This window comes from Diabrotica virgifera, chromosome 1, assembly GCF_917563875.1.
Source record: "Diabrotica virgifera virgifera chromosome 1, PGI_DIABVI_V3a".
In the NCBI taxonomy this organism is placed as follows: Eukaryota; Metazoa; Arthropoda; class Insecta; order Coleoptera; family Chrysomelidae; genus Diabrotica; species Diabrotica virgifera.
In genome coordinates, this window is record NC_065443.1 from 39,260,611 (window position 1) to 39,273,425 (window position 12,815).

Sequence of the window (12,815 nt, forward strand, 5' to 3'; positions counted from 1 at the left end):
AATTTTGTATAATCGTATTTATTCAAGAACTCGTAATCAGCTGTCTCAATACCAACATGGTTTTGTCTCCAGTCGGTCCAGTGTGACAAACTTATTAGTGGTCACACAATATTTCAGAGGCCCTAGATAATAGAAGTCAAGTTGACGTCGTCTATACTGATTTTTCGAAGGCGTTCGATAGAATTCACCACGGAGTATTGCTTTCTAAATTATGCCACTTTGGTCTTTCTGAGGATGCTGTTACTTTTATGAGGTCTTACTTGTCAAATAGAACGCAGTTTGTTTCTTACAATGGTTACGAATCGGCAAAGTACCTTGCTTCTTCAGGGGTTCCACAAGGTTCTAATCTAGGTCCATTATTGTTCATGTTGTTTATTCACGATCTGTGTGAATCTATTTCTGCACCATGTTTATGTTATGCTGATGACTTAAAGATTTATTCATTGATAAGCGACCTTAACGATTGTCATTTTCTGCAGAGTGAACTGAATCTCGTACATGAATAGTGTAAGGAAAATCATCTGCAGGGCCCCCTTAAGGGATACTGACGCCTATGTGCAAAAAAGAATTTGGCGCCCCATAAGGCATTTTTGATCATGTTTTTATTTATTGAAGTTATACTTCTTTAGGCGCGATTGGGAATTTTTGTGAGTTGGGATTTTATGAGTGAATTTTTAGAATAACGACCGTATGAAGTATGCGCACACAGATAAGTGTGAAGTTAGTTGCTAAATCTTTCAACTTCAACAAGGCCGCCAAGTTTCAACAAGGCCGCCGAGAGGGTGGTACAGCCGGTATATTTTACCGGGGCCCGGCGATGTAGGGGGCCCGGCGTCGACCAGACCAAAGACGTAATTTTTCCTGTTTTTTTCGCTCTTCACTTTATGTCCATAATACGTTTAATTAATCCTCGGCTATATTTAACATGACCTTTATTTGATTTGGTGTAAAAATTTTAGCAGCAATAAATCACAGAAGTCAAATGCTGCAGTTCAGTCAGATAACTATGGATATGGAGATTAAAAATATATCAGGGCTTCTAGAAGATTTACAAAAAATCAGAAATTGATTGAAGAATATAAAGGGTCAAAATCTAAAGGTATCAGGTCTTCCATTGTTGAAGAATCTAAATTAGTTACCAGCAATTATGGAATAAATCCAGAATTTACATCAAATAAAGATAAACGGCGCAAAAAGCCTGTGAGATTTTTTGATGATTGCCTGGGCCTAGTAGTGATGAGACTGATAATTTTGAGCCCGACGAAATATTTCGCTGTGAACTATTTAATACACATAGTCAAATAATAAGAAATTTAATCAGAATATTTAGTACGGCAAATGAAATTCATTCGCTATTTAACATTTTGTGAACATTCCGAGATGACGATGACGAGAATATTAAATGATAATAATAATAATATAAAATATTAATATGACAAAAAAATTGATATAATGCGCGAGTTTTATAAAGAAGACATCAGTGAAGAATTGGTAGGTGAAATTTTTCATTTGAGAGCGATATACAAGGATAATATTGGTAAATCTTAACTTTCTCCAGTCTTCTTCCTTCAGTGATATCTCCGCGACAAAGGTTGGCAATCATCATTTATATTCTAACTTTTGACACTACAGCCCGAAAGAGTTCAGTTGAGCTGGATCCAAATCATTCTCTGAGATTTCTCTGCCAGGACATTTTTTTCTACCTATGCTGCCTCTTCCTTGAATCTTTCCCTGCAATTTCTCCAATAGATTTACTCAATAAAATTAAACATCTCAAAATAGATTCATTATTTCCTAACGTCGTTATTGCGTTAAGAATATTTTGCACATTGCCGGTGACAGTTGCAGAAGCGAAAAGATCCTTTAGTTTTCTTTCCCGCATAAACAATGCTGTGATACCTACAATGAAACAGGATTGGTTCACTCGCCTATCAACTTTGGGCATTGAGAATGATTTGGTAAAATCATGCGATTTTTAGAAAGTTATAGACATCTTTTTCAATCAGAAAACTCGAAAAGCACCTGTATTATAAATATTTTCACTATTATAAATATAATCAAAATTTAATAAAATTTATATTTGAAAAAGTTTAACAATTTTTTTCGCTCTTCACTTTTTGTCGGGTGCCCGTTCGTCACTTCTTGCCGGGGCCCGCTCCTCCCTCTCGGCGGCCCTGAGCTAGGTACAATAGGAAAATAAAATTCAATTCATTATTTCAAATTACGTTGTTAAAACTTATACATGCCATCACAAATTCATTAATTATTACATCGCTATAAAATTTATACACACAATTTGTCTCAAATTTCTTGTTCAATTGTTAATATTGCTAGCCCATACAATCTTTTTCGAAGCATTGTCGATATTAAATAATTATATTAATGATTTTTAGCTTTAAAAAAATCGCTCGCCAGAAGCTACAGATACCAGATACAGACAATGTCAAAAGATTTCTTAGTAAAATGCTTACGTTTGGAAGGGTGGATATTAAATTATTTTCAAATATAAGTATATTGTAAAATACTTAAGGGGTCAGTATCATCAGGTAATGAAAACAACTTTAACGCTTTAATTTCATTAAACAAATCATTGGAGTCTATATCTTTATTATCCTGATCTGCCTGTCGTGCTTCAAGAACAAAACAACGTGTTAAAAGATCGCTTTCACTTAATTTGAATATGTCGCTAAAAATTCGAAAATGTTATCATACTCATTTAATAAGTCAAATTTGTATTTGGGAGAGCTTAAAGTTTGATCTATAATTTTTTAAGAAGAAACTAATTTTAAAAGCGGTTTTTGTATCATGAGGTGTTCCATCTCGGTGTTCATAGTCAAACATTTTTGGTTTAAATTTCCATCTGACCGTTGGTGACGGCGGAAAGTCTTCTTTAATTTCGAGAGGGTGTGCTAATTCGTTCTCTTGTACAATAATCTCTTGAAGTGATTAGTCAGATCTATATTGCTGGAAGTGATCAACTAAATTTGTCAGGTAGGTTTGGCATATTAATCACTTTGCGTTTGTTTGCTGACAATATTTATATAAAATAAAACGTCATGCCAAATAATAATCCCACAAATAAATCGAAAATGTTGTACAGGCGTTAAACGGGGAAATTCACTTTATGTCTCAACTTTTATTTTAAAATTAATTTTTGTTTTGAAATTTTTGAACCTGGGTTTTGGCGCCCCTAACGGATGGCGCTCGTGTGCATTGCACACTTTGCACATATGGTAGCGGGGGCCCTGATCATCTGAATCTTACTGCCAATAAGTGCAAAGTAGTTATAGTTGTTCCAGGAAACAGTCTACTACATACCATCCTTATATTATTGATGGCAATGAACTGGAACGTTTGAATAAAATTAAAGACCTTGGAGTTATATTTGATCACAAACTCACTTTTGTTGAACATGTTAATATAAAGGTTACAGAAGCACTTAAATCTTATGGATTTGTAATTAGAAATAGTCGAAATCTCACTAATACTAAGGCCATTAAATTACTGTTTTACACTTTTGTACGCTGTAAACTGGAATATGCCTCTATCATTTGGTCACCGTTTTATGATGTACACATCCAAATTATAGAACGGGTTCAGCGTAAATTTTTAAAATTTTTGTCTTATAAAATTAATGGTATATATCCTACGAGGGGTATCAGCAATAATGAGTTATGTAGCGGTTTGGACGTTAGTTTCATTAGAATCTAGACGAATTAATGCCTCCCTGGTATTCCTGTACAAGCTACTACATAATCTCATTGACAGCCCTGATATCCTTCGACAAATAAATTTTAACGTTCCGTCTTATCCAGTAAGAAATTCGATTACGTTCAGAAATACACAAGCTAGAACTAACCTTATGTTAAATTCTCCTCTATTCGTCATGTGCAGCTGTTATAATGCCTTAAGTATTTACTGCCATATATTTAACTGTAGTTTAAAGCAACTTATCTCTATGGCCAAGATCTACCTAGATGATTAATAATTTATTTCTTTATGTTCAAATTTAGTTTTGTAAAATTTTTGTTATATTATCGGTACCTATGAATTATTAATATTTTATTTAATTTTTTATTTGTGTAATATTTTGTCCTGTAAATGGATTCTGTTGGTCAATAAACGCTATTATTATCCAGATTTAGCCATACGGCTCACACTCCCTCTAAGGGGAAAATTGACTCATCCCAGATACCTACGGTATCAAAAGGATTGAGCTCTGGTGGGACTCTTTCCGTGTTATCGAGCCCTAGGTGACTTGGCATGCAGGTGTATCTCCCAAAAATTTTCGTACACATCTGGCCGTTGCGAGTAGTACTGCTTTCTGCATGGTCTTATAAAGATGTTCATTAAGACCCAGCTTGTTTATGCTTTCGAGGAGGGTCTTCGGAATGACTCCAGTAGTAGACATAATAATCGGTATCGTCTGGGTACTTTGCATTCTCCATTGTCTCCGTATTTGAATTTCCAGATCTCTGTACTTGGCGATCTTTTCAGTAAATTTAGTACGTAGATTATTGTTGTTAGGAATCGCCACATCAATGAGGGTTGTTTGTCTCGTTAATTTATTGACTAATACGACATCTGGTCTATTATGCGCCACTGTTTGGTCTGTGAGCACAGTGCGGTCCCAGTATAGCTTGTAGTCTATTATTATTATATCATATAAAAAATACATAAGTAAAGTAAATTGTTGTAAAGCAGTAACTATTAATTTCATTTGGGGTGCTAAACAGGGAGAAATTTTCACGATTTTTTTTTACCAAAAAAAATAGGGCCAATTTTATTTATCGCCGTATTTCCCGTTCATTTAATGGGCTAGAATGCGAATGCGGATGCGAATATGCAAAAATATGCGAGTATTCGCGAATGCGAATGCGAATACAAATATTCGTTACATCACTATTACACACGTACCTACTTTCTACATATTATTGCAAATGTAGTTTCCCACTACTAATAACACTATTAGAATACTACTGATAAAGTTTGATTATTATAATTAATTACAGAATCGTAAACATTTTTAAAAATTAGAAACTAGTGAGTAACTTTTAAATGACTTATTTCTTATCAATCGGCACAAATTATTTATTAGTGTAGTTGTAGTGACATGTATATGAAAATCTATGTTAAGTAGACAAATTAGCAATGAGTAATAAGGATTTTGCTGAAGTGGTAATAGAAAAGGTATTTCGGATAATTTATTTTTATGTATACAGTAGACACACGAATATTATCACCTGGTATCTTTTTAAGTAGGTCTACTTTTACATATGTACAGTAGGCAATAAAAAATCAAAAATTTAATATTGGCGCTGGTTTAAAACAACAAGTAAGTAGATATTTTTTTTAAAATATCTATCGGTTGTAGTTCAATTCAGATCACTGACAGAGAGTGCCTGGAGAGACTACTATACGTACGTGGCCGTACCATTTTAGTCTTGTTTCATCTATATCTTGCAGGGCATCTTTTCCCACTTTGAAATTTTTATCCTTACCTCTTTTTCCAGAACATACACATCATTTGATATTCTGTCTCTTCTGGTCGTGCCGCAGCATCTTCTCCAGAATTCCATTTTGGTCACCATAATGCTCCTTTGGATTTTTGTTAACGATCCACATTTCTGCTGCGTATGGCATGATACTTCATATTATTGTTTGGTATATAATTTTTTGTTTGTTTTTTCTTTAATGTTTTTATTCCAGATTACACTATGGAGTTGTCTTATACAATATCTTGTTTGTTCCGATCTATTTTTATCTGTTCTTCTATTGTTGCGTTTTTCGACATTGTAAAACCCAAGTATTTCAAATTCTTCGTTTCTTTTATTTCGCCGTGTTCTTATATTTCCAAATTCTTGGAAACCCTGTAGTAGTCATTTTGTTATATTGATTTTTATATATACACACACCGGCAAAATTAGCCGAACACGTTAAAAATGGGACATGTTTGATTTGATGTCTCGTATTTCATAAACCAGTGGTCCGATTTGAGTGATTCTTTTAGTATGTTATAGCCTTATTATTTAAGAATATCGTTGTAATAATATTGTTGCTATACAGGTAAATACCATTTTACACCGGGTGTACCAATCATACTGTGTTTTTTTCTTAAAGTTTGGAACACCCTGTGGAATATTCTAGCATATGTAAAATATTAGAATTAATACTCGATTGTAGATTTAGGCTTGCTTAACATTTTCCTTTTCGATTCATTTACTTATGTGAGATAATAAAAAAGTTATAATGTGCGTTAACAACTATCCATGTTTTTCATCAATAAATCCTCATAGTAGGGGAGGAAAGTATACCAAATTTGCAGTTACTCGAGCGTTATGGGGACCTATTGGATTGTGAAGAGTATGTGCTAAAATCAGAAAAAGTTAAGTTAAGTTTTCCATTAAGTGGGGGACTTTTCATTTTTTAATTTAATTTTCCATTTGAAACAATCATTTTTCTCCGATTATAGCGCGATCTATCCATAATTCGAAAAAATATGTCGAATAAAAGTTGCTTATTTTTACGTAAAGAATCCAAAGCTGCAATAAAAATTGGGGGCTCCTATTTAAGATTTTAAATTAAATCCCCCACCCCACCTCCGTGGGGCTCGTGACACCCCACGTAGAGGGGTGGGGGAAATTAAAAATTATAAATACGAACCCTGCGATATTTTGCGAAATGAACATCAGATCGTAAAACTGCAAAATACACCTATTCAATATTTTTCAAAAATCTACCGAATGGCACCAAACACGACCCCCTACGGAGGTGGGGTGGGGGTTATATTAAAATATTAAATAGGAGCCCCCAATTTTTATTGCAGATTTGGATCCTTGACGTAAAAATAAGCAACTTTTATTCGCAACATTTTTTCCTATTATGGATAAATGACGCTATAATCGGAAAAAAACGATTGGTGGAAATGGAAAATTAAATTGAAAAATGGAGAGTCCCACACTTTATGGAAAACTTAACTTAACTTTTTTTGTTTGTAGCACCCACTCTTCACAATCCACTCCAGGTCCCAAGAACTCTCGAGTAATTGCAAATTTAGCATACTTTTCTCCCCTACTATGAGGATTTATTGATAAAAAGCATGGTTAGTTGTTAAAGCACATAACTTTTTTATTTTCCAACATAAGCAAATGAATCAAAAAAGAAAATGTTAAGAAAGCATAATTCTACAATCGAGTTTTAATTTTAATATTTTATATATGCTGGAATATTCCACAGGGTGTTCCGAACTTTAAGAAAAAAACACAGTATGCTTGTTACACCCGGTATAAAATGACATTTACCTGTCTAGCAACAATATTATTACACCGATATTCTTAAATAATAAGGCTATAAAATACTAAAAGAATCACTCAAATCGGACCACTGGTTTATGAAATACGAGACATCAAACATGTCCCATTTTTAACGTGTTCGGCTAATTTTGCCGGTGTGTGTACATACTTTATATCCCCTGTATATGTTCTTGATAGATTGTGATAGGTTAGCTGGTATCCCTATTTTTATCATTGCTTTGTATAGTTCTTGCCTTGGCACGGTGTCGTAAGCCTTTCTAAGGTCTACAAATGCCACGTGTATATCTCTGTCCTTAGATATTTTCGTCTCTATTTCTGTTGTATTGTATATATGATCTTGACATTATTCTCCTACAGGCGACTAAAAATATTTAATATCATATCATCATCATCAACATCTATTCTATATCAAAAACTATATTGCCTCCTTCGATTAATATTCCTTGCGACAATGTATCAGGAGCTTGTAAGTTGTATCCATATGGAAAACTTTTTTATTATTAATTTTACGAAAAAAAGTTATTCTTTATAAAAAACTCTGTATGGTCCAAAACCTAAGATTTAACCATCAAATATAAATTTTTTTGAATATTATACGAGGTATGTCAAAAAGTTTGAATTTCACTCAAGAGTAAAGTAGCTTTATTTTTCGTAATATTGGAAATTGCTATTATGGAAAGTTGTTTGGAATTAAAAACTATATTCTAATATGCAATTACATCGTTCTAATTGAAAAAATTTTTTTTTGAAAAATTATGGAAAACTATCATTATTTTTTCAGTTATTTCAATTCTGATATCTCTTTTATTATTAATTTTACGAAAAAAAGTGATTCTTAATAAAAAGTTCTGGATGGCCTAAAACTTAAAATACAACCATCTTATATTAAATTTAATCAATTTTATACGAGGTATGTCAAAAAAGGTAAATTTAGATCAAAAGTAAAGTACCTTTATAGTTCAGAATACGTCAATTAGAAGGATGTAATTACATACTGAAACATAGTTTTTAATTCTAAATAACTTTTCATAATAACAATTTTCGATATTGTGAAAAATAAACGTATTTTACTCTTGAGCGAAATTCATATTTTTTGGCATACCTCGTATAAAATTGATAAAATTTGACATAAGATGGTTGTATTTTAGATTTTAGACCATGCAGAACTTTTTATTAAGAATCACTTTTTTTCGTAAAATTAATAATAAACGAGTTATCTGAATTAAAATAACTGAAAATAATGTTAGTTAACCATAATTTTTCAAAAAAAAAATTTCAATTAGAAGTATGTAATTGCATACTAGAATACAGTTTTTAATTCCAAACAACTTTTCATAATAGCAATTTTCAATATTGTGAAAAATAAAGCTACTTTACTCTTGAGTGAAATTCAAACTTTTTGACATACTCGTATAATATTTAAAAAATTTGATATTTGATGGTTAAATCTTAGGTTTTGGACCATGCAGAGCTTTTTATAAAGAATAACTTTTTTTCGTAAAATTAATAATAAAAAAGTTTTTCATATGGATACAACTTACAGGGACATACTGTATATACAAGACATTATACAGCGTGTCTACTTGAGTTGGAAACATATGGGAAACTTTTTTATTATTAATTTTACGAAAAAAAGTTATTCTTTATAAAAAGTTCTGCATGCCCCAAAACCTAAGATTCAATCAACAGATATCAAATTTTCTGAATATTATACGAGGTATGTCAAAAAATATGAATTTCGGTCAAGGGTAAAGTACCTTTATTTCTCTCAATATCGAAAATTCTTATGATAAAAAGTTGTTTGGAATTAAAAACTAAGATCAAATATGCAATTACATGCTTCTTATTGAAAAAAAAATTTTTTCTCAAATTTAAGGATACCCAACATTGTTTTTAATTCTTACAAATATGATAACTCGTTTATTATTCATTTTACGAAAAAAAGTTATTCTTCGTAAAAAGCTTTGCATGGTCTAAAATCTAAGACACAACCATGATATATCAACTTTTATTAATTTTATACGAGGTGCGTCAAAAAATATGAAATTCGCTCAATATTATAGCACCTTTATATTTCACAGTATTTCAATTAGAAGGATGTAATTGCATATTGACACATAGTTTTTAGTTCTAAACAACTTTTTTAATAACTGTTTTCAACATTGTGAAAAATAAAGGTACTTTACTCTTGAGTGAAATTCATATTTTTTGACATAACTCGTATAAAATTAATAAAATGTGATATCTGTTGGTTGCATCTTCGGCCTTATGACCTACAGAGCTTTTTATAAAAAATACCTTTTTTTCGTAAAAGTAATAATAAAAGAGTTATCGTATGTGTAATGAATCAAAACGAAGTTAGTATCAATAAATTTTAGAAAAATTTGGAAAATATTTTTTTCCAATTAGAAGCATGTAATTGCATATTTGAGCTTAGTTTTTATTTCCAAACAACTTTTCAGAATAAGCATTTTCGATATTGAGAGAAATAAAGGTACTTTACTCTTGAACGAAGTTCATATTTTTTGACATACCTCGTATAATATTCAGAAAATTTGATATCTGATGATTGAATCTTAGGTTTTGGGGCATGCAGAACTTTTTATAAAGAATAACTTTTTTTCGTAAAATTAATAATAAAAAAGTTTCCCATATGTTTCCAACTCAAGTAGACACGCTGATTGATCTATTTTTTGTAAATTTCAGTCATTTTCAGTCAGGGTTTCAGTCATTTTCATTTGATAGGGTCAGGGGGGGGCATTTGCCCCCCCTAACCCTATCAAATGACGCCCCTGCAATGTATCCACAACTTACAACACTAGGCCTATTTCATACTTTACGACTTCGGTCGTCACGACAAACGGTCGTAACGACAGTTAGTCGTACATTCCATTAGTTCAATACAGCACTGTACGGAGCCTTTTACACAGGACAGCCACGACCACAACTGTCGTGCCGTTGCTCCTCGCCTGTCGTCCAATGTCACTGCAATGGACGACGGTCGTGGCGTGCCGTACTAATAAAGTCCGATGAGCACGTGACGACCAAAGTCGTAAAGTATGAAATAGGCCTTGATTTTCTTTTCACTCTTAAATACAGTCACGTCAGTTAGTAATTCATATTTATTTCCTAGATGGCGCTAGGTCTAGGAGTTATCATCCAGGACAAACTGCGTTTCCGCGTGACGTGTTGTCCTAGTCTCTTATTAGATTAAATATGTCGTTCTTTATGTGTGATCACTTAAGAGGATCGGTACGTATTTTCGGCTGCAATGCTATTCAAATGAGGATTCATTTTTTTCGAATCCTGAGAAAACTAATAAGTATTTTTAAGAAATTTAAACTCAGAATGAAAGATTACGTTATTAGCGAGGGCCAAAAGTCCCTGAGAACTTCTATAATGTTTATTTTAATAAGTTACAGGGGTGAAAAACTAAGAGAAAATTTAGTGCGATATTTAATTTCAAATATATCATTCAAAATAAACTTTTTATTTATTCTAAGGGACTTTCGGCCCTCGGTAATAATTTAGTCTTTCATTCTGCGTTTAAATTTTTTAAAAATATTTATTGGTTTTTTCAGGATTCGAAAAAAATGTACACAATGTTGTGGTAATATTTTTCAAATCTATCTTTGTCTTACAACGCACTCAGCGGAATATAATATTGTCAGCATATATTGTCAGTCAGACACTGACAATCATTGACAATTTTAAATATTTGACATTGCATCGGGAATATGTTGAGTTATTGATTAAATATTATTGATATATAGTGTATTTGATAAATAATTGATTTAAGAAGTGAACTTAATAAAAAGTTATTTATTGTGTATTATTTCTGGAAGATCCAAGCAGAGAATACATCAGGATAATATATTCTGTGCTCCAAGTATTTTGTTGTTAAAGATGTTCAAAATTGTAAGCGTTCCATAACAATATATTATTAAAAAATCACTTTAAAAAAAAGCTCTATGGAACAAAAGTCACTTAAAATTAGTCAATTTACCCATTTCCGGACTTATTTTGGACGAATATTTTTTTACCCCCAAGAGGGGGTGAAGACCACCCCCAGGGCAAAAGCACATATCGGCACAATATCACTTTTTTTCTTTGACTTGTTAGCTATGTGTGTGCCAAATTTCATGTCAATCCAAGCGGTTCTTTAAAATTTAGAGGTTTTGCAATATTTTACCGTTAACACATTCGCGGACACGCTGTCATTTTATACACGTATTCTTATGGAGTAAGTGACTTCATATGCAGTCATGACCGCGAATGTGTTAAAGAACGGACTAAATGTCAATTTTTAAAAATATTCTTAGATTTTAAATTTTTTTTATTTTTATGAAAATATTGCAAAATACCCGGTTTTGTCCAACCGGTATGATAAAACCGGGTAGTAACTTAATTACCATTTAAAAAGACCAATGGACAGAAAATAAAACATTTATTAAAAGTATGTGAACAAAAATCGAAAATCTATGAACAGAAGTCACAAATAAAAATTTCATCTACATCATCATAGCCACTACAGGCGTCATAAGCCCATTTTGTGCAACACACATTTTATCTAGCCTTCCTTCGCATTATAATTTGAAAATAGTTAATTGTAATATAGACACGCATCGTCATTATTATCTTCTTCCTCCAAACTCTCCAAAATTTTGTTTTTGGTGCAGCCCTTTTCACCACGTTTTTTCTTTTTTTTTGTCCAGTTCATTTAATTTTAATTTTTTTACGACTGGAGATTTTTTTTAATTTTTCCTACTAGTTTCCTTACTAGCTTCTTCAACAGAAGAAGCCACATGTTGTAGTTAACTAAAAGCAAAAAAACCACTGCAGAAACTGGAAGTAACAACGGGTCTGATAAAATCGGGTACCCGGTTTTGTCGATTTTCGGACTACCCGGTTTTGTTCAACTCGTAAACAAGACATTAAATGTTATTTAAATGTTTAAGTTATGAAGTAAGATTCAAAATTTTTGGCCAAATTATACTAGGTTACATGTATTGAATTTTGAAATGCCCATTAGTTATTTATTAGAGGAGAAAACAGCTATAAACTTACCTTAAAAATCGAGTTACCTGCATCAAAAAACAGGTGAGGTCTTACTGCTCCGGCACAGATTACTCAAATGAGGTAGAAATGAATACACACGACTGTTGGTGGTAAAGGGACACTAATTTTATCATTGTCTAATAGATAGCAGCAGACAGTTAGAAGAATTAAGGGGTACCCGGTTTTATCAACCTACCCGGTTTTGTCCAACTCTCCCCTAGTCATTGTCGACAATGGCCAGATATTAACGTTATTGCCCATAGAAACTGGGTATTGATAATAATTTTAAATTCTTGATAACATTTCCATCATTGCCCGGTCAATGTCAACGATGCCCGTTGTTAATCGGTCAATGTTGAAATTTCGACTAAAGGTTATGTTTATTATTTACTTCATTTCTGTGCTCGTGCTGAAATTACTCATAGTAAATTTATGTAAAAGGTG

At 32.3% G+C, this 12,815-nt stretch overlaps 2 protein-coding genes across 2 annotated transcripts in view; one reads left to right on the forward strand and one right to left on the reverse strand.

The window, feature by feature from the left end:
* Positions 1-12,815, reverse strand: part of LOC114335865 (uncharacterized) — a 129,980-nt gene that overhangs the window by 50,204 nt on the left and 66,961 nt on the right. The gene's annotated exons all lie outside the window — the stretch shown is intronic.
* LOC126884443 (serine palmitoyltransferase 2-like) overlaps positions 5,032-12,815 on the forward strand; it is a 53,411-nt gene continuing 45,627 nt past the window's right edge. The window contains exon 1 of the mRNA XM_050650383.1: positions 5,032-5,190. Coding sequence (XP_050506340.1) covers positions 5,152-5,190 — 39 coding nt within the window. The 5' untranslated portion in view covers positions 5,032-5,151. The remainder of the gene's footprint in view (positions 5,191-12,815) is intronic.